Below are 23,631 nucleotides of genomic sequence, written 5' to 3'. Positions count from 1 at the left end.
CAACTTTAAAAAAACTTTAATGAAGAATGTTTAGCCATGGCCAATATTAAAATGTGATGGCTTCAGGAGAGGTATCACTCTGATATCCTTTGTACCTTATTGTGAATCACTGATTTTGTAGATATTGGAATTCTGTATCAGTGGGGTCACACTGTATGGGGTTTACACACACTCACTCTTTGTCCTTTACATAAAACTTATTGCTTCAGGCTAATTTCTCTCCATGGTCTTTCCATCCGAAGTGCAGCTTATCTCAGCAGTCAGATGCCCTTTCAACAATTGCAGGCAATGAAATACTTTGAAGTACATAAGATTCAGCGAAACAAAACAGAACAGGAAAAAGCCCAGCGATTCCCAATGTTTACTAACCAGTCTTTGACTGCTGTACACACGTTTCAGTGTTGAATGGCAGCTGAAAACAGGTTCTGCAGACATTATATACAGACATGTCCCAGTTCCATCAACTAGACCTGCTAGATCATTCCATGTTCCAAACCCAAATCATATATAGATGAAAGTCCTAAAAAATCCATTTTAAATCTACTATTATAAACTATTTCACCATCAAGAAAAGTATTCATTTAAAAACAAATCAACATATTCCCTTATTTCACAGAACAGTTTCTCACCTGTGGATACATTTTTACATACAAGATAACTTTTATTGAGGTTAACAATAATAGAGGAAAGAATAGCAAAGAGAAAGTGTATTGTTCTCAACGCAAAAGTGTTTGTGAGCTGATTATACCAGTAATAATTAGTAATACAACAGTCACACAACAGAAATAAATTACTCTAGTCACCTCTCTATACTGCCCATAATGATGTAAACCATCGTTGTTGCTTTCATTCCCCATTCCTCACAACTAATTAATGAAATCTGTCTTTTTCAGTGCCACCCATCAGAAATGCCCCTTAAACATATCAGCAGTAAGTTATCCCCGACCCAAACTCTGCTGCCAATAGTGAGTGCTGGAAGTGGTAATGGCACTGCACAAACAGTGGCGATCATGAAGCAATGCTCAGTTAATGGGGGGTGACAAAGAAACATAACAGAAACACCATTCACTTGACACTAAATGATGTGAAGGGAAGGGTTGATGAACACATTACATATGCTGAAATACATTATTTGTCATACATGTGACAAACACAAGCACATGTCATATATATACATATACAAATATACATGCATACATATATACATATTATATATGTATACATGTGCATATATATGTGTGTATATATGTATAAAGACTATAAACATCATATATTAAGACCACAATAGCTTCAGTAGGATGGAATATCTGGTGTATAGCCTAAACCCATTACAGTCAGGCAACATGATGCATTTTAGTGGAGTTTCTAACAATATTCATGTTCTTCTGTGAGGAATCATTATGAAATGCAATTCTTGGAGATTACACATACACCCATTTGTATCCAATCTATATACAGTATTTTAGCATACACAATTACTATACAGTCATGTAACATCAACTCGAATGCAGATATGTGTTTTATTTATATTGTTGTCTGTCTCTCTCTACAGACAGCTATTGGGTGCCTGCTATATAGAAATTTTTAAGTTTAATTTTCTGTATAACGGTATAATTATTAGGCTTGTTCGAACAACAAACAGACTTGTACACGCACATATGCCCACTGAAGTTATAGTTCATCAAAGGCCTTCATCTGTGTGCCACAGATACAAATATGTGTGCCAGTTTTAGGACAAAATTAAAAATATACATTAATCTCTCTATTCAATAATTAAAAATCATTACCTGAAAGCAGGTGCACTGGCATCATATTACATTACCATCAAGTCAGCCCACTTTATTATTTAAGTAAACAGTCGCCATTGACAAATAAAATATGGAGACTCTAAGAGTGAAATCTGAATGTGAAAAGTGATCTGAATGAGCAAAAAGTGCTATAGTATCATATGGTTCGCTTTTGTTTAATAATTAATATGCTCATCAACCCCAAGTTCAAGGAAGGAAAGTTAATGCATTACAACAAAGTGAACTGCCATAAAAATAGTCATTAATGACTAAATGTGCATGAAAATTGGCAGATTTCAATCTGGGGATCCACTCAGATCATTTTCATGTTGATCCTACGAGGGGCATCTATGCTGCTGCCTGTGTCAGTGTCCGACCGGCGGGGCACAAACTCAATCTCAATATTTGGCTTTGTGTTGCCTTTGCCCCGACTCCAGAGGAAAAGGAGGACAAGACAAAACAGGACGACGCCAAGGAAGGAAATAAAGCCCATGGTGGTGGCAATAATCAAGGTCTTCATGTCAAAGGGGAAAGGAACTGTGGCTTTAGTCTCATTGCCATTCATGTCATTGGGCTGGTTGGAGATGAAGGCAAATGTTTTGTTGGGCTGATGTGGCCATCCCGGCGAGTAACTGCGCACAAAAAGCTGGGCAAGAGCAGAGTCATTGCCCCCAGCGTTGCTGGCAATGCATGTGTATGTGCCATTATCTTGGATCTGTGCATATCTCACCTCCAAGCTGCCATCAGATAGCACAGACCTCCTCCCAGTTGTTTTGGTGGTAATCAATTGCTTCCGAGGGGACAGCCACATGATCACAGGGGCAGGATCGCCATCTGCCTCACATGTGAAGTGGATGGTCGTTCCTTCATCAACAAACTTTTGCTGGGCAGTGTGGTCCAGAATCTTTGACTTGGTGCAGGTGAAGTAATTTGATGGCAGAACATCCGGGAAATCTTTGAACTCTTTCCCTCGCACAAAATCGGGGGATGAGCATGTGGGCTGTTGCCGATTAAAATTGAGCCTCCAGCGGCGACGGAAGACCCAGAGCAGCCGACAATCACAGGCCAGGGGGTTGTCATGCAGAGCCAGAGTCTCCAAGTTACCCACGGAGTGGAAAGCTGACTCCTCCAGAGTCGACAGGGAGTTGCTTGAGACGTTGAGAATTCGCAAGTAGTTAAGTCCTCGAAAAGAGTAGGGCTCTATAGCCATTAGCCTTCCACCAACCAGATGAAACTCCTTGATACGGAGCAGGTCATTCAGCTTATTCCCTTCGATGATATGAATGGGATTAAAAGACAGGTTCAGGAAATGTAAGTACACAAGATGCCGTATAGCCAAATAAGGAACAACAGTCAAGTTGCAGTTAGAGATAGTCAAGGAGGTGAGGTTGAGTCCATAGAGGCAGTTGGAAGTCATAGTATCCAGGTATGGCCAGTTATCAATCTCAAGAATTTTTAGCCGGTAGAGTCGCTTGAAAGAATAATCCCTGATTATATTAATGTTGAGGTACCTAATCTTGAGTGTGATGAGGTTATGCAGCTGAGCAAATGCCTCTGTGGGTATGGACGTCAGGTTGCACTTGTCTAGCGTGAGGTGCTCTAGGCTGCTAAGACCATGAAATGCTCTGTTGGAAATAAAGACAAGGTCATTGTCACCCACTTCTAGAGACTTTAAATTGAATAGGTCTTGGAACATGTAATCCAGTAAAATGACAATTTTATTCTCACTGATGTCCAGTTTAGTGAGGTTGTTTAGGCCCATGAAAACACCCAGTTGAATGAGCTTCAGATTGTTATTGCGTAGCCCCAACGTCCGTAAGCCATAAAGGTTGCTAAAGGCTCCCGGCTCAATGCTGGAGATGTTGTTCTCATTGAGCTCCAGCTCCTCCAGGTGTGGGTAGCCGGCAAACTCCTCCGGATTGATAGCCTTGAGGCGATTCTTGCTCAAGTCAAGCAGCCGTGTCTCAGTGGGGATGCCGTCTGGGATGGCTGTCAGCTTCTTGCGGTGGCACACCACAGAACGCTCCTGGGCGCTGCACTCACAGCGTGACGGGCAGCCAGTGGTGGAGCCTGACAGCACAGTGCCAAGCATCAAGATTAGGATGGGCTGCCAGCAGGCCACTAGGTAGCTGTGCCCGTTCACCTCCCCCCCCACCATCCTAGCTCTTACCTGGGGAGACAGAAAGGGAGAAGCAAGTGAAACCAGAAATCATTTGCAACCACTGCAATCTCAAAATATAAATATTTACATTCAACCCATTTATCAGCTTTAGTAGGTGTACAAACAGCCCTAAAGAAACCCTGTGTAGCCTTGATATTGGCAAAAGCACTGGCGATGCATCGAGTCTCTTTATTGCAGTTTATTACAGTTCCTTCCTTTCCACTGAGGAGTCGCTAAATCTACCTTTAGTACCAATTCCTAGATCCATATTATCTTTCAAATGATAAATATTGTGGTGCAAATTTAATATATGTAATTGAACGTATCTTCCCGAATCAGGAAGAACTAATGAGCTTTCCATCTGGTTAAGCTTCCAACTGCACTCAATTAATGGTCTCTATTCAAGCAAATGACAGTATAATTTAGTTGTAGGCTGGCACAACACAAATTATGTGAACACAAATGTTGTTAAAAAGGACAATAAAAATGGGTACATTTCATTCCCTGGCTGTAGGAGACTGTATGTTGAATCCACTGATCTAGTATGGTCTAGCTTTGGTTGGACTATGCATTTTTTTTGTTCAAAAAACTATATATTGGTAAAACAAAAATGACATGCATTCTTGTTACTGCCTACTTAGAGAACTCTTCATTACTCATTCGATAACCCAAATACACATTTGCACACCAGAACTCCCACACATACTGGAATGAAGCTTCTTCGACGTTTATCAGTGCAGTGGTGTCCTGGGGAGGTGGATACACTGTCATACCGTATAATGCCTATAAGCAGGCCTCTTCTCACTGATATGCCATTCTGACAATTTTTGGTGGGTTCACAGTAAATCCATCATTTTAGAGGCAGGAATACACAGTGTATCTGTGCATAGACACCACTGCACCTCTGGTACATACTGTCAACAAGCACTGTGGCGCTGCCACTCGATTACCGTCACCATTAACCACACACTGTGAATAATGGCTTCCAGTTACTTTAAACTTCCTCCTCCATTTTCTTCCTCATAAGAATAAAATACATTTTCCTGTGCTTCCTTTGCAAAAGTGTATAAATGCTTTTCTATCTTCTTTTCCATCTCTCACACACACATTTGTATTCACATCTTTGTGGGAACAATCCATTCATTCTTATGGGAAAAACCCTAAGCCTAACAATGACAACCTTAGAATAGAATAGATCTTTATTGTCACTGTTTTTAAAACACAAAAAAGACCCCAACCCAGTCCTAATCGTAACAAACAAAATACAAGACTTTTGGCATTGCAAGGTTTTTGATTGCAGTTGCAGTTTTTATAAAACTGAGTTTCCCTTTGTCGGGAACAGGGACAGGACATTTGGTCCCCACAATACAATATATACATAACCCCCCCCACACACACACACACACACACACACACACAAGCTAACAGTACCAAGCTGGGTTATAGTGATTAAATTAGCCCTCTGCCCTGGGGCTGCACAATTGATTGTGTTTGAACTGTGATCTCAGTTCACAGCCCTATGCAATCTCATTCTTACATGGCATGGATTGCGCTGTGTTTGCACAGGCGGGGAGATCTGTCAGATCATACCCAGCACTCCCTTTTTCTCCATGATCATCCAACAAATTGGGAGTTTTGGCGTGCATAATTACCCGCATTACCGACACCACGTGACAGGAAGTGGGGCAGAAAAACAGATGGTACAATACAAGTTTTAAGTTCATGTTTAGCATTTGTCATAGGAAATGCCGGTCCAGACTAACAGAATGACGTTACATTGTTTTTTATTCTGTGGAATGATTGCCGGGGGTGTTGCACCAAATTCTGGGCCCCCCACCATCCAACTTTGGATTCAGAATTAAACCAGGTGGTGAATCAAACCACTGTGGTGCTTGAGGGCCCGCTGAAGCAGGACAGCGGTCCAGTGAGCTGGCAAGGGTAGCTTGAGGGCCTGCTGCGACAGGACAGGGGTCTAGTGAGCTGGCAGGGGCGGCTTGAGGGCCCGCTGCAACAGGACGGGGGTCCGGTGAACTGGCAGGCGCGACTTGAGGGCCCGCTGCAACAGGACGGGGGTCCGGTGAACTGGCAGGGGCGGCTTGAGGGCCCGCTGCGACAGAACAGGGGTCCAGTGAGCTGGCAGGGATGGCTTGAGGGCCTGCTGCGACAGGACGGGGGTCCGGTGAACTGGTAGGGGCGGCTTGAGGGCCCGCTGCGACAGAACAGGGGTCCAGTGAGCTGGCAGGGATGGCTTGAGGGCCTGCTGCGACAGGACGGGGGTCCGGTGAACTGGTAGGGGCGGCTTGAGGGCCCGCTGCGATAGGACGGGGGTCTGGTGAACTGGCAGGGATGGCTTGAGGGCCCGCTGCAACAGGACAGGGGTCCAGTGAGCTGGCAGGGACGGCTTGAGCGCCCGCTGTGACAGGACGGGGGTCCTGTGAACTGGTAGGGGCGGCTTGAGGGCATGCTGCACCAGTCTGTGTCTTCTCAGAACAACAGAGCGGCGCATCTCCCAATGAGTCACCCCCCTGCTCATCTCCTGGCGGGGCAACACCAGGCACGGTGTCCCCCCTCCCCGTAGCACCAGCAGTTGAGCCTCCCATCTCCATGGCCGTGCTCCCGAGCGGCCTTCATGCTAATCGGCCACTGCTCCGTCCGCCTTGCCACTCCATAGCCTCACAGGTCTTCCAGGCTGGAGCGGGCTATCAGGGCAATGGCCAGGAGGACCCACTCCAGTTCGGCCGCTATTGGTATCCCATTTCTGATACCAGTACTGCGTCTGGCAGAAAAAGTTATCGCAGCGGTGGCAGGAGATGAGGATGCTCACTTATAAGGGAAAACAATGCCCTTTTAGCGGACCCTTCAAAGGACTAATACAGACATTAAACAACAACTGAGCAAACATAACAGAGAAACACCGGGAAGTCGGACGCTGGACAGTAAGGTACACTCAAGATGGGACTTGTGAGGGTCAGACGGGGTTCATGCAAGACACAGACAAGGGCACAATCGAGAACAATAAGACACACAAGGGGCTATTCACATTTTCAGAGCATGCTCCTGCGCCACATTATTTCCGAGGTTTTGGGAGGGCCCCCCATCCAGGCCGAACCCTGGTTAGTCAGGCCCCCCATTACCCGCGGTCCGACGCCCCTAATGACTGCTACCAATATGTTAACTGACATATCGCGCATCTATACTTACTGTTTGTTCCATCTTCATAAAGACAATACCCAATGAAAAAACATTATTATTATTATCAATAGCAATAATAATAATGATCATACTAATTTTGCTCAAGAACACCAAGAGTGAAATCATCACGATTCATATTTTACCCAGAAGCCCTGCCACAAACTGATAAATGAAAACTAGCTGTCTGACTCAACTTGATCGGGCTGATTACTGTTTTACGAGTATCTCGGCCTGCCAAGGTGAAAGCAGAGTGCCAGAAAGGTGAGCTCTCATGTTCCTGCATCTCTTTAGGATTAGGTGTTTCCCAGACTCTTTGCATTTAGGCATTTCATGCTGTGTCTACTCGTTTTTGCAGTTACCATGTAAAGGGGCTTTGGCAGTGTTTTGTATTTGCTGGTTTAGATTAATCATGTTGGATTTTGGCAGTGCTGCCTGCTTTGCCCTTGCTTGAGAGACAGACCTGCACCCTGCACCCTTCCGCAAAACACCGGTTAACTAGAGCCTGATCCCTCCGAAACTAATCTTTAAATGTGAGAATTAGCTCAATTTCAATGTCTTATTGACCAACGAGTCACATTCCCCCACCCCAATGATAAGCGGTATAAATGCCATATAAATTACAGTTTAAATGTAATGTAAATAGATACTGATGGTGTTAGAGCTGACTTTAATAAAATATACAGCCAGCATGTTGCAATAAGCTAAGGAAGTCCATTGTACTTGTACAGGCATTGCTGCCCTGTGATGTAAGTGAGCCTCGGAATTCTCATATTTCATTTACTCCGCATCAGAGACCTAGTGTACATAACAGACATCATTCATTGTTTCATTAAAGGGATCCACAACACATATTTGACAGGTTGTATTTTACGACTTACATTTTTAATGAGGTATATACTGCAAATGATATATTTTTTTATTTATGTTGTGCAAAATATATATTTGCCATCTGTAAGCTGTCTGATTCCTTATTTCAATATCAGTTAGCAGAGCACATTTGCAGTGTTTTAGTTACTCATGCACCTCAATAAATAATCTGATATTTACTTGCACTGTGTAAGAATCATTTTATCATCTGTCTCGTGGATTTCTGTGAAGGATATTCTTTCTTGTGGAAACATTTTGTCACATACAAACTTCTGTAGGCATATTTTCAAGTTTATTATTGAAAGCTGACTTTGGAAAAAAAAAATTTGTGAAGCACTGGCAGCTTCAGATGTCTGGGTCTCCTAAGAGGTCTGCCGAGGGGAGGTCTGCCGAGGGGAGGTCTGCCGAGGGGAGGTCTGCCGAGGGGAGGTCTGCCGAGGGGAGGTCTGCCGAGGGGAGGTGCTCTTCCTGTTTCACCTCTGACCTGGGACACTGGCACCCGGGAGTCTACAGCAGTGGATTTCATATGTATCACTGCCCCATAAGGCTGCGCAGCTCCCACCCTTACACTGCAATCCTCAGTCAGTCTTTTGGAGGTGCCTGTGGGCCTCTGCTGCCCTGTGCACACACCACTGCCATTAGGACCAGTTCTCAAGCCTGCTAGCATGTGGCTCCGAGTGTGACAAAATGGCCTTTGGTTAAATGGTTGGCATTTACAGGTATGCTCTAGTCGCTGCCCTCCCTGCTCATGTATAGGTGTCTGGGAGAATATAAGCCTCAGCACATATAAGCCTTCCCCCAGCCTCTGGCCATCGCTCCTGCACCGTACCTCGCTGGCCTGTCTGCTTTTCACATCCTTCAAATGCTCGCTAATCACTGCTCTTATCATCCCCCTTCTGTCAAATGTGGCCCAAATAAGAGAGAAGAAGCCCGGCCAGCGTGCATCACGCAAACGCAGCATTTCTGCAGCTGCGGTTCCTCACAGTGCCGGTTCATTTCCCACTACAGCCACCTCAGCAGGACGGGAGCCCAGCCTGGAGCACGGCGCCGTGTCCCTGGCCAGGCTGTGGCAGACCAGCCCTGCCCGTTCAGACAGGAAGAAAAAGTCTAAAAACAGCTGCATAGCAGCTTATACACAAAGCAAAACAGCAAGACGCTTGTAATAAAACCAGTATCGCACATTTTCGTCAGCACCTAGACTTTCACTTGAACAGTGGATATTAAATTGTAATCTTTCTGCTTTTATCCCCATGCCACTTTACACATTTTATAAAAACACGCTGCATGGGAGTCATTTCTGCTAGACTTAACTCAAAGTTGTAACTCTTAACATTTATCTCTTGAAATTCCTCCCTTTCCAGTTTAAACGGATTCAATCTTCTGTCTTGGTGTATTCTCACCAAGTATTACTCAGTAGTATTATTAGTATTGTTGACGCTGTTGTACACAAACAATGAGTATGATCAAGGAGGGGTCTCTATTTCAGCATTGGAAATAAATAAAATGAGGTTCAAAATCTGTTATTAGCACCCAACTGATAGACATATTGGTTAAAAATCTTGTCATTCTGAAGTGATAATACTGGAGTGCGTGCAAAACAAAGCCAAGTCAATATTGTGATTTCACCAATCCTTACAATATTTAAATACCCAACAATAAGCATGATTTTCCTAAGGTATAAGGCAAAATTCCTAACTATCTCAGTCCACTTTAGCCAGTACTGCCATCAACCCTGAAGTCCCTTATGCTGGCAATTAACAGTTTTTTCAAATCATATGAAACAGCCCCAGAGAAATAAAATATGCTGCATTATGACTGTGAGCAGGAGATGCTGTGAGGTGTCAGTGACTTAATTAAGCTGGGAATCGGCCCCTCTCCTTATACCGTGCTACAAATACATCCAAATGCTTCAGCATTTGCCACTGCTCCAAATTCTCAGGAATAGATAAAACAAGTTCTTATGCTGAATCCTTCCTAATAAGACCACTGGAAATGTCAAAATATTCAAAGTTTGACTGAATAATACAATATAATTAATAATAAGTGTCTAAGAAGTAATTAGACGTCTCCAACCTACTGTGATCTCCATGTCTGGTTATTGCCTTCATTTCACTTCAGATGTTGCTAATCCTAAACTTACAAAAGATTGAACAAAGCTTTGCATCATCAATTATGTACATATTCCTGTTATGTTACTCTCTATATCCCGTGCAGAAAAGATGAACAAATGAGAATCCGACAGCTTTGCTAATTTTCAGGGAAATCTGCCACTTTATGCTGGACAATGGATAGAAGAGTCACAGGGAAGCTCCACGCAATCACACTAATTACGTAAAGATTTATTTAAGGATGCTGTTGTGGAAAAATTACGTTGGAGTATGCATTGGAAGTAATGCCTTATGGGCCGCTTCACAAATGTCAGCCAAATGTGAATCACAAGTCCTAAGTAATGACTTTAGGCCACAGTTTTCGTTTGAAATCCTCCTGAGTTTAAGTGGCTTCTGTTCTCGATGCTCTCTGCCAATAACCTTTAACCAGTAAAGTGCTGCATCTGAGGAAGCTGTCTTTGTTCTTGCCCTCAGAGAGATCTCCGGGAGTAAAAAAAACTGCACTTAATTAGCCTGATAAGCCCACTTGCTTTGGCTGTTAATAATGATTATATAAACTGAAGACAGATTAAAATTATTTTGATGGGAATAAATCGTGGCATTTTCCTTCTATGTGGCTGCATAGCATGGCTCCTGAGATTCCGGGTGCCTCAGTCACAATAGTGAAACGTTTATTACACCATACTGTATATTTGATGGAGGAACAGTCAGCGAGTAATGTGGCAGCTTTGGAAAGGCAAAGCTTTTGAGTTATGTAAGACCAAGGAAACCGGCAGTGCCGTAGCACAACGACAGCTTGGTTTTGCTCAGAACTTTTTATGTCCAATTCACCAGAAAGAAAAACTAAAGAATACAGGTTTACACAAAATAGCCATATATTGGTTAGCTCACAGCTCAGTATTAATATTCATGGTTTTTCAGTTATGGTGGCCAGCTCTTGGATGCATCTCTTGGCACCCAGGGTTGGTCATAAAGACAGTTTTAAGAAACATGTAATCCTGCAGTTATGCAAATTTGTCTCTAAATTGCCCATAGTGTCCATTGCCATTCAATGGGCTGCCATTCTCTGCAAGGCAGCCCTGCCTTGTGCCCTCTTCTTCCTCGGATAGTACATTTTGAGGTTTCTTTTCTATACACCCTCAAAGCATTTATTCTAAATTCTATAAAGCGTCGCACGGCTAAATGAGAGGCATGCTGAGAACAACCCGCAATGACCTGCATCAGGCACTGGAATCTAACTGCACTTTTACCTGACACTTTGGGCTCACAGAATTCCTGCTGTGAGTCCGCTCTCCTCATACGGCATACTCGCTTTCCACTAATGGCGAGAGGCAGAAGCATATGCAAATGAAGAGAAAGCTAAAGGAGGCTGCCTTTTAAAGACGTCTTACTTGTTTTCTGCAAGGGAAACATAAGCTTTGGCAGCTTAGACAACCCATTATTTATATCTTAGTCATTGTTATTTCACAAATAATTTAATGTTTAGGCATTTTTCTCCCTATAATCGGCATGCCATGAACAACACATCGAAGCACTCCAGCTTTTCGAAATCAAATATCAAGGTCAGGTTTCATTCGGCAATCAGTGCTTGTCCTTTGCAATCCAATGCAGCAGAATTGCACAGGCACAACTTTTAGACATTTACCCAGCTTATACGAATCTTTTTAGTCATTCCTCTAGGTATTATTTCCTCATATCTGCTCAGACTGTCGAGTTGTACCCACTACACTGTCCTGCTCCCTAGCCTGATGAGTGAATGCCTACCACCCCCAGGGAAAAATAATTTTTTCAAAATCGAGGATTTAAATATACAAAAATAAAATTCGATTCAGCTTTGATTAGATGCAAAATGAGAAAAAACAAGGTTCACCCTTTTAGTTTATAAATGAAAAATCTATTCCATGTAATTATAAATCATGAATTTGATTTGCCAAACAGACTGGGAGCAAAAGACAGCAAAATGAAGAATGAATCCCTCCAAGAAGTACATTTACTGAGGGCCACCAGAATGAATCCCTCCAACAACTACAGTATATTTACTGAGGGCCACCAGCATGAATCCCTCCAAGAACTACATTTACTGAGGGCCACCAGCATGAATCCCTCCAAGAACTACATTTACTGAGGGCCACCAGCATGAATCCCTCCAAGAACTATATTTACTGAGGGCCACCAGCATGAATCCCTCCAAGAACTACATTTACAGAGGGCCACCAGCATGAATCCCTCCAACAACTATATTTACTGAGGGCCACCAGCATGAATCCCTCCAACAACTATATTTACTGAGGGCCACCAGTAAGGACACCCTACGTTAATACGTACAATGTGAAGGATTGGTAATGGCAGTCTTGGGAAGCTTGGATGGTAACTCTTCCTTGTCAGTTTTACACCTCCTCCATCCCCATTCCAGTTATTTCCGTCCACTACCAGAGGCAAGACTGCCATCTTATATTCAACCAATGAAGCTTGATGTCTGTACATCTATCCCAGCAACAGAGGAGGAAGAAAAAAACTGATCCACTGCCTTGTGAGAAATAATCATATTAATCCTGAAGTCCAGGGAAATAATATTCAGCAAAATCACGCCAACCTGCGCAAGAAAATAAATTATAATGATACTGCAGTAAAAAGAAAGTCTGCTAGCATCGCTTTACTTTTAAGTGTAACATACTTTTGTTTAGCAGGAAGACTAAGAGGCCTATTTTCTCTTCCTTGATGTTGCCCTAGTGACTGAAACCTTAGGTAAATGAGAATCGAGTATGAGGGACACAGAGCAGGGAAAGAGGCATGAGCCAAATGGATTTTTACTAAAATAGCAGACATGAGTGACTAGTGGCCATCGGCATTTACATGAGTGCTGCTATTGCTGTACAATCCAGTTATTTTGGAGCCTTTGGCTCTCAGCAATGCACACTCCCAAATCGGTGCCATTCTCTAATGGGCAGCCAGATACTTCAGGCATAATGTAGGTATTACAGATCACAATGCAGCATGTCCCATTTAGTGCCACAATGCTAATGTTTCAAATTCACAGGGTTCTGCTTATCAGAGCCCAGCCCACTGTTTAGGTCAGTGGGTCAGGCGTATACCTGACAGATACAAAGGTGCGTGATCATATACCTGACAGAAACAAAGGTGCGTGATCATATACCTGACAGATACAAAGGTGCGTGATCATATACCTGACAGAAACAAAGGTGCATGATCATATACCTGACAGATACATAATGTAAAAACTGCTTCCGGGGCCTTACAGTCCTAACAAACCACAATGATGGAATAGAAAACATTATTCACCATACCTTCTTTCTTCAGAAAAGAGGCTAAATTCCTTCATTTCAAACAGAGTGAATAGTGTAGCTGTTCTTCCAAGAGGAATTACCAGTACATGTTCGGTACATCATTTTCGGTTCCGTTATGCTACTTGTGGCTGTGGGTTTGTTACAGCTCATGTTGGTTACAATCAGTCATAATGGGCGGTCTGGGAATATTTTGGTTTCCTGATAAATTACACCAACAATGGAGGAGAGTAGTTTATAAAACCAAGACTGTCCATCGGTGTTACACCGAATTTGAATTTGTTTCTGAAAACACATCAAACGTGCTAACTCATTTCAGACGACATCTTCTGAGTGTGTGTATGACTAGAGCACAGCAGAAGCAGCCTCTGCAAGTTTTACAGCATTTATGCAAATTCAGTTACAGATAGACAACCATACTCTGTAGTAGAGAGTATGAGATTTAGTTCATGATGATTTTTATGATGTTATATTTTCAATTTTTAAATTTTATGTATTTTTTACCATGTGCAAGTAAGTGTGTCTTGTCATTCAGACATGTCGACAAATGCAATGCCTTTGGTTTACAACTTCTCCTAATTGTATTTGAGGTTTTAATAATAAATAATCTCAGAACAAATCCTATTTTCCCTGCTACACCAAATTTGCACCAAACTGTGAGCCAAAACTGAAGTGTGTACTTAACTGTGAATTTTGTGTACCTTTACATCCCAATACTAAACATGAAGAATTATAAAATTGGCTGCTTGGTTTACAAAGCTACTTCCTCTTCTCATTTTCGTTGAGCGGTAGAAGGACAGTGTTTTTGTTTCAGATCGATTAAAACACTGAGACACACATCACTGCAGCATTACTGCCTTGTACCCTGAAAACAGTATTGTCACGTAATTCAAACGCCATGACCTAACATGCGGGTATTTTGATACTTGACCTACAAGTTTTATTTAATTGGCTCTGCTCAACACACCAAAGAAAAGAATCAATTTTTATTGTGAAACCATAGTTAATAGCAGGAAAACAACATTCCATATAAATACTTACTCATAAATGAGTGCAAGCAATGCTGTGTTAACTCTTTAAGGGTAAGCCCATTTGAATTTTGAATTATTTGCCAATCTTACTAGTAAAATTGTTCAAGCTCTGTGGGGTTGCTGCTCCTGGATCATTAGCAAACAGTCTTTCTGCTAGTCCCATCCCAGATTGTTCATTAGCTTTAAGTCTGGACTTTGATTAGACTACTCTGGAACTGTGCACTCGACTGTGTGCTTCAAGTTATTGTTCTGCCGAAAACATAAATCTATGTCAGATCATTGCCAATCTCAGCCGTCTTTTCTCCAGGATTTGCCTGCATTTAGCTACATAAATGATGCCCCCCACCCTGGCAGCCCTCCTTGCTCCTGCCAATATAAAAAATAAGCATAACAAGGTGCTGTCACCTCTAAACCTCATAGTAAGGAAGGTGTTACTCGAAGACATAGGTTTTGTTTCAGCATTGGCAGGGACCATATGAGCCCTGAACCCCCCACCCCAGAAACACACACAGTACTCCACAATATCGGTAGGGGCACGTCCCTACCATCCACACCTAAAATGAGGATTTGGTGTTACAGTACCTGAATGACGTTGAGATACATAACACTTTGCACTGAGGTGAGGTAGTGCATAGCCCATTTGCAGAAAATCTTCTACATGCTTTTTTGCTAAATGTTAAATTAGTTCAATTAGTATTAACAATAATTAGTGCAGTCTAAAGTGCTAAAGAAACCAAGCCAAGGCCAGTACAACAGGTCTTTAAATATTCAATTCAATTCAATTCAATTCAGTTTTACTTGTACAGCACATTTTCACAACATTTCATTGTCAGAGCGTGTTACATATTTCAGCTGGCCTCCTTGTAGCTTCTCCTACCAGTGACCTAACCATACCGCAGTTGGGATGAAGGCTCACCCAAAGCAGATTTCACGTGGTGCAGTGAACCTTTCCACTCAAATGATCAGCTGACTGCTCAAGGGAATTTCTGGTGCCTTGAAAATCTTTGTAGTTCCACCACCTTGATCTGTGAATTACCACGATATTATCATGAGGCTGCTTTGAAACCTCTCTGAAATTCCAAGTTGAACCATTGTTTTAAATGCACTACCTCACAGCTGGACCACACAGAGACAGATGTATTTAATCCAAATCATATAAACCAAATTTACTGAACACAAATGGACATTATTCAGATTAATGCATGAATTCTGAAAGCAGCGGGTAGCACCAGTGTTTATGCAGCACCATCACTGTTGCCAATAATTGACAAATAAAGGACATTCAGATTTTTCATTATAAAAATAATCTTACCTGTTTAAAAAACAGAGTATGTTGTATATATTATGTTAAAATGCATTTAAGAAGAAGACTGTAGCACAACAAAAGATACGTTGATGTAGGAGCTATATAAAAGACACAGAAATATTCATAATAGATACATGGAGAAAAATATAACGGTGAAATGTGTTCTGAAAAATGTAACACATATCCAAAAAATAGCCTAATGTGAAACATTATTACTACAGGATCTTGCTCACGCTTGTTTGCAAGAGTGAAAATGACTTAGAAGGATCATTTTCTGGATGTATCTGTTACGGATGGATGAAATATTTCAAAGCATTACTCGACAGTGGAATGACATTGCTGTGGTTTTTATTATTATTTCACTTTCTCAGAAAAGCCCAATTAATGTTCCATCCATTGTAATTTTTTTAAATGTCTTTTCTCCCTGTGGAATGAGCTTCATATTATATTTCCATGTTCAGTCTCCATTCTGCATAATAAGATTTATTTAAAGTGGAACATATAATAATCTAAATCCGCAATTAATATTTTTATTCCATTTATAAATATACAGATATAGCCCTGGAAATGCAGTTGAGTACTTCAGGTTAACCAGAGCCTCACATCTCCAGCAAGCTGCTGCTTCTGCAGCTCAGTGCTGTAGCTAAATCTGACAAGCTTTATAAAATGTATCCCTATTCCATTTCCTGCTACCCAGTTGATGTAATAATTAATACCTCTGTGATCCACATGCCACTGTGGGTCCCTCACGTTGTTGTGCAGTGGCTGTATGGCAGAAGTGCTTGGTTGTGGACACAGAAGACAGTGTGAGGCAGCAGATGGCTTTTGGTATTAAACTTAATATTAACCGGAAGGCGGGAGGTTCAGATCTCAGAGGGAACCTAACCTGTACTGCTTGTGGAAAAATTGCATCCTTGTTAATGAATCAAAGGCCACACGCAAATACCATATACTGTACATGCTTGTTATGTTTCATTTGGCCAGTCTGATTGGAAAGCTCATTTTATTACAATAAGAACTGACTCTGAGTGCAGCTAAACTAAGATCTATTCGACTCCTACAGGACAGCACAGATAGATTTAAAGACCTGCGGGGCTGAAACACGTAGCTAACGGTTTCTATTACTTTTATTTGTGTCTTTATTCGTTTGTTCATTCATTTATTATCAAAGGTCGCCAATATAACAGAAATGAAAAAACACCGACTACAAAAACGACAAAATCCTGTAGCCGAAAATCACGAGTAATAAATCGCACTATTAAGGTTTGTGTATTAAAACGAACCAATTTTTAACTGGTAATTCAGGAATTACTTTGTTTTAACCTGTAACCATGTATAGATCGGTCGGTAACCCTCTTTTATCGGTGCAAACATGCATCAATCATATCTGATCCAGCCCGGCCCGCAGCATGAGGAGGTGCTGTGATGGGGTGTGCACGGGTACCACGGGTCTGCGTGTTGCCACTGCACCATCAGGCACGGCATTCAAAATAATATCAAAAGATATATTATATACATAATAGCAAGCAAAGCTGCTTGTAAACATGCATTTGCTGTTTTTAACGTTTTACTTTCCGACAGGCGACAATCAATCGATGATGTTAAATAACACTTTTTCGGAGCTAGAACCCCGCCATAAACACACGCACATACACGATTACACGGGCAAGCAAAACAGATATTATTGTGCACTGTATGAGGACAATTTTAGACGTCGCCGGTGCATTTTACATTAACAATAAAATAAAATGTTTAAATGAGAAGGTGAGCAGTATGCATGCCCACCCAGTAAAATGTATACTTATTCTATTGCTTTCTGTTTTGCAATCTATTATTATGCGTTTAGTCGCAACTTAAATCATGACAGTAAATATGGCCGACAAGATATGTGTGTATTATAAAATACGACCATTTGGGTATCCTACCACAACGGTGAAGACAGACATATGTTAAGTCAAATTCAAATGTGTCTCGAAGCATGTTCCATAAGATCCCTCTAGCATGTGCCTGTTCATGTACCTTCAAAATCTATTGCATTGCAGTTATATGTGTGTGTGTTTTTACCATATTAGATCTGGGCACATAACACCCATTTTGCTATATGAACGAATTAATAATGCCTTCACTAGGATTAAAGCAAAACACAATCGTACCCGATTTAAAATATTTAAAGACCTTTTTGGGGTGTCTGATTTTATTTCCGAAGAGAAAGACAATAACCCTCGGTCCTTTCGATTACAGCTTTTCTGCAGCAAATTTATCCCGCTAAAGCCAGGGCACCGATTTTTTTGTTCGGCAAATTAGAAACGTAAATTTACAGGGCAAATCTCAATTGCGAATTTATAATTGCCTACGCTGCATTTTTGGACTGCTGTAGAGACTGTCGCAACCAAGCCATGATCATTTTACTCACCTACAAGAGCTACCAAGCATCCTCACGCAAAACGCCCAGCATTAATTCCCAGAGTCGAAATAATCAGCGATCCATTCAGATCCATCGAATTAAATGGTTGGTCTTAGAGGCATCAACTGTCCACTGCAAGATGCAAAACCTTTATTGCACGTAAACATGAAGGGATGGGAGAAATATGTCCAGTCATTGTAGTCTAGCTGTCGATGCGCCCATGTGCGCTCCGCGGTGTGCCGAGAGTTTCGTAGGGCGCGGGTACCTACCTCCCTTTGACGGGAAGGAGAAAGAGAAGACCGCACACCCGCCTAAAGCACCCTGTCACGGACCTTATAAGTAAAGCATCGTTCACCGAGGTTTATGGTCAGCCTCTTTTCACTTAGCACCATGCAGCAACGCGAGCAGGAGAAATAAGCTGCTAAAAATGTAGAGGTGTGCCAATCGATGTTGTCTGGAACAATTAACGTCGGGTGGGTGTCTATGCTTGTGACTTCTTAAGGACACGGGTAAATGACATTATCAATAAAATATAATATTACGTTCTCGTCTGAATATAAGGAGGCAAATTTCATAAGAATTATTATTTATCCCTATACACAAAGGAAGCTTCCTTTTCGACTTGTCCGTAAAATTATCTGCCGGCATAACTTTGACATATTTACTATAGTGGGGGGGTTCTACCCTTGTCAGTATGCCGGGTGATAACAGGGCAAATACACATACCGTCCATTCATTTAAATAGGAAAACCCTCATCCCAAGTATGACAGCCTTAATCTCCACCCAGCCCTAACCTTCACCGTAAGTAACCAAACAATATACAAGACGTTTGGCGTTATTGGATTTTTGATTGCAGTCACGCATTTTTATACAATTTGAATTTCCCTTTGTGGGGACTGAAAAAATGGTCCCCACAACATCAAAATAAGATTTTTTATCACATTATGGGGACAACACACACACAAAGGTATACTACAGTCAGTTTTGAAATGCCTAACTGCATGTCTTTATACTGTGGGGTTAAAGCAGAGCTTCCAGAGGAAACGCACACAACATAGGAAGGACCTGAAATGTAAGATTCATTTTGTAATATGTATGGCACCAGTCAGAAGTATCTACCTTAATTTCTTTTTTGATAGGACGATGACCAAAAACACACCAGCAGCCTAAGAGCTATGTGACAGAGTAAAAGAGTAATGGACTGCTGCAATAGATGACCTGGTCACCACGATAACCTGACCTAAACCTACAAGAATGATAAGCTGGACCAAAGAGTGAAGAAAAAGCAAAAGTACTCAGCATATGGACATACTCGTTCAGGACTGTTAGAAAAGCATCCAACAAGTACTCAACATATGGGCAACCTCTTTCAGGACTGTTAGAAAAGCATCCAACAAGTACTCAACATATGGGCAACCTCTTTCAGGACTGTTAGAAAAGCATCCAAGAAGTACTCAGCATATGGACATACTCGTTCAGGACTGTTAGAAAAGCATCCAAGAAGTACTCAGCACATGGGCAACCTCTTTCAGGACTGTTAGAAAGCATCAAACAAGTACTCAGCATATGGGGAAAACTCATTCAGAACTGTTAGAAAAGCATTCAACAAGTACTTCACATATGGGCAACTTCTTTCAGAACTGTTAGAAAAGCATCCAACAAGTACTCAGCATATGGGTAAAATCTTTCTGGACAATTACAGAAGCATCCCAGGTGGATACTTTATGAAACTGGTTGAGAGATGAGTGTACAACACTGTACTGAGGCAAGGCTACTTCAATGAATGTAAACTATGAGATTTTATTTGACATTCAAAATTAATAATATGAAGATATATTGTATCATAAATAATAGCAGCTCCCAAAGGGATACTAAACACAAATGTTTGGTGTTTTATGCTACTGCAAAGGTGTTACTAATTTAAAATCACCCAATGAGGCTGCTTGTCGGTGAACTTTTTACCTCAGATCAGCCCTTTAGAGCTGGAATTTGGGTTTCAGTTTATTGCTTTTTGAAATAAATGTTGTGTTTCGAATGTAATATTCACTCACCTAAAGGATTATTAGGAACACCATACTAATACGGTGTTTGACCCCCTTTCACCTTCAGAACTGCCTTAATTCTACGTGGCATTGATTCAACAAGGTGCTGAAAGCATTCTTTAGAAATGTTGGCCCATATTGATAGGATAGCATCTTGCAGTTGATGGAGATTTGTGGGATGCACATCCAGGGCACGAAGCTCCCGTTCCACCACATCCCAAAGATGCTCTATTGGGTTGAGATCTGGTGACTGTGGGGGCCATTTTAGTACAGTGAACTCATTGTCATGTTCAAGAAACCAATTTGAAATGATTCGAGCTTTGTGACATGGTGCATTATCCTGCTGGAAGTAGCCATCAGAGGATGGGTACATGGTGGTCATAAAGGGATGGACATGGTCAGAAACAATGCTCAGGTAGGCCGTGGCATTTAAACGATGCCCAATTGGCACTAAGGGGCCTAAAGTGTGCCAAGAAAACATCCCCCACACCATTACACCACCACCACCAGCCTGCACAGTGGTAGCAAGGCATAATGGATCCATGTTCTCATTCTGTTTACGCCAAATTCTGACCATTTGAATGTCTCAACAAAAATCGAGACTCATCAGACCAGGCAAAATTTTTCCAGTCTTCAACTGTCCAATTTTGGTGAGCTCGTGCAAATTGTAGCCTCTTTTTCCTATTTGTAGTGGAGATGAGTGGTACCCGGTGGGGCCTTCTGCTGTTGTAGCCCATCCGCCTCAAGGTTGTGCATGTTGTGGCTTCACAAATGCTTTGCTGCATACCTCGGTTGTAACGAGTGGTTATTTCAGTCAAAGTTGCTCTTCTATCAGCTTGAATCAGTCGGCCCAATCTCTTCTGACCTCTAGCATCAACAAGGCATTTTCGCCCACAGGACTGCCGCATACTGGATGGTTTTCCCTTTGCACACCATTCTTTGTAAACCCTAGAAATGGTTGTGCGTGAAAATCCCAGTAACTGAGCAGATTGTGAAATACTCAGACCGGCCCGTCTGGCACCAACAACCATGCCATGCTCAAAATTGCTTAAATCACCTTTCTTTCCCATTCTGACATTCAGTTTGGAGTTCAGGAGATTGTCTTGACCAGGACCACACCCCTAAATGCATTGAAGCAACTGCCATGTGATTGGTTGATTAGATAATTGCATTAATGAGAAATTGGACAGGTGTTCCTAATAATCCTTTAGGTGAGTGTATACTTTTTGTGAACAAATGAATGAACATTTTTTTGTTATAAAACCAATAAATTTCCAATACATTATTACTGTATTAAGCAAGTATACCAAGACTTTCTGTGAGCATTGTATTTTACTATGATAGATGTTCCTAAGTCTGTTCCTGAATGTCATGTATGTTGCACATAAAAGAGTCTCTTTTTGTCTCATGTTCGTCCAGTGTCTAGCATGTGTTATATGCCTGAAATTCCATCAGCTATGGTGTGAATAGGAGCTCCCAATTTAAGGGAATTGTGTTGTTTTACAGTAGTTCCCTGTTCAGAAGAATGATCAGATTCTGAAGCTGAGCGCCACACGAAGGCGGAAGCTGTTCAGCACTATCAGCACCTTCCTAACAGCCTTCCCTTCACATTCAGCCAAACCCTGATCTCCTTCTTTTGTTAAGCTTGATTTGGCCAATCAAGTAAAATTATTTATGGCAAATCAGTTATATTGAAAGAAGCAGCTGGCTGTTTGGAAAGTATGTCACATCCTGTGATGTGGTGGTTCTTTGCAATTGCTAAGGAGAAAACTCATACCCTTCATAGTAATAGAAATGAATCGTTTTTGATGTTAAACCTTTAGATGTGATATATTTTGGGATTAAACTGATGTGTTTTACCTGTTTTATGTCTATTAATATTCTGTCACACAGTGGCTCAGCTTTCAGCCATACTGCCCGGACACCTCCAAGGTCGATGGGCTTGACCTCTGCTGTCTCTGCATGTTCTTCCAGTGCTCCCATTTCTGCTCTCATTTCTGCTCCCATTTCTGATCCCCATTCTGCTCCTGTTTCTGCTCCCATTTCTATACCCATTTCTATACCCATTTCTGCTGGATACTCTGCTCACCTCCCACAGTCCAGTGATGTGCAGATAGACACATTTGTGTTTTTACGTTGCCTGTAGTGTGTTCCCTTGCCGCATGCCCCATCTCTCCTGGCCCTCTCCATCCTTGTATTGGGTAAGCAATCAGAAATTTGTTGATACGTGTGTGTGTGTGTGTGTGTATGTGTGTGTGTGTGTGTTGGTACAATACACATAGTATACATTAGCCATACCATTAAAACTATCTGCCTATTATTGTGTATGTCCCCCTCGTGCCACCTAAACATCTTCGACCCATTGAGTCATGAACTCCACTAGACCTCTGAAGGTGTCCTGCAGCATCTGGCACCAAGACGTTAGCAGCAGAACCTTTACGTCCTGTAAATTGCCAGGTGGAGCCTGGATCGAACTTGTTTGTCTAGCACATCCCATAAATGCTCGATTGGATTGAGGCCACGTCAACACCTTGAACTCTTTCTTGTGTTCTTAAAACCATTCCTGAATAATTTTTTCAGTGTGGCAGGGAGCATTATCCTGCTGAAAGAGGCCACTGTCACTGGGGAACACTGTTGCCATGAAGGGATGTACTTGGTCTGCAACAATGTTTAGGTAGGTGGTACAGTATGTGTGAAAGTAAGAACCACATGAATGCCAGGACCTAAGGTTTCAGAGCAGAACATCGCGCAGAGCATCACACTGCCTCCGCCAGCTTGCCTTCTTCCCATGGTGCATTTTGGTGCCATTTCTTCCCCAAGTAAACAACACACACACACCTGGCTGCCCACATGATGTAACAGAAAACATGATACATCAGAGCAGGTCCAGCTCCATGCTCCGTGGTCCAGCTCTGATGTTCATATGCCCATTGTAGGTGCTTTCGGTGATGACAGGGGTCAGCATGGGCACTCTGACCGGTCTGCAGCTACGTAGCCCCATACGCAGGAAGCTGTTCTGACACCAATCTATCACAGCCAGCATTAACTTTTTCAGCTATTTATGCTACAGTAGCTCTCCTGTGCGATCGGACCAGGCAGGCTAGCCTTCGCTCCCCACAAACATCAGAGAGCCTTGGGCTCCCCTGATCCCATTCCCAGTTCACTGGTTGGCTTTCTTTGGACCACTTTTGATAGGTACTGACCACTGCATACCAAGAACACCCCACAAGACCTGCCATAATGGAGATGCTCTGACCCAGTTGTATAGCTGACACAATTTGGCCCTTGTCAGAGTCACTCAAATCCTTGTGTTTGCTCATTTTCACAACTTCAAGAACTGACCGTTCCCTTGCCTAATATACAATGGCACCCTTGACAGGTGCCATTGTAACAAGATACTCAATGTTATTACTTTCACCTATCAGTGGTT

General features: G+C 42.1%; 1 protein-coding gene across 1 annotated transcript; it reads right to left on the bottom strand.

Annotated features, from left to right (window-relative positions):
• Nucleotides 1-18,613, bottom strand: LOC111840349 (leucine-rich repeat and immunoglobulin-like domain-containing nogo receptor-interacting protein 1-B). Its single transcript, XM_023805079.2, has 2 exons — nucleotides 18,168-18,613; nucleotides 1-3,957 (listed from the first exon to the last, which is right to left on the bottom strand). The coding sequence occupies exon 2, from the start codon at nucleotides 3,943-3,945 to the stop codon at nucleotides 2,101-2,103; it is 1,845 nt and encodes a 614-aa protein (XP_023660847.1). The 5' UTR covers nucleotides 3,946-3,957; nucleotides 18,168-18,613; the 3' UTR covers nucleotides 1-2,100.
• Between the last annotated feature and the right edge of the window lie 5,018 nt (nucleotides 18,614-23,631).

The sequence above is a fragment of the Paramormyrops kingsleyae genome, chromosome 11, assembly GCF_048594095.1.
Source record: "Paramormyrops kingsleyae isolate MSU_618 chromosome 11, PKINGS_0.4, whole genome shotgun sequence".
In the NCBI taxonomy this organism is placed as follows: Eukaryota; Metazoa; Chordata; class Actinopteri; order Osteoglossiformes; family Mormyridae; genus Paramormyrops; species Paramormyrops kingsleyae.
This window is presented reverse-complemented; position numbering and strand designations above follow the sequence as displayed.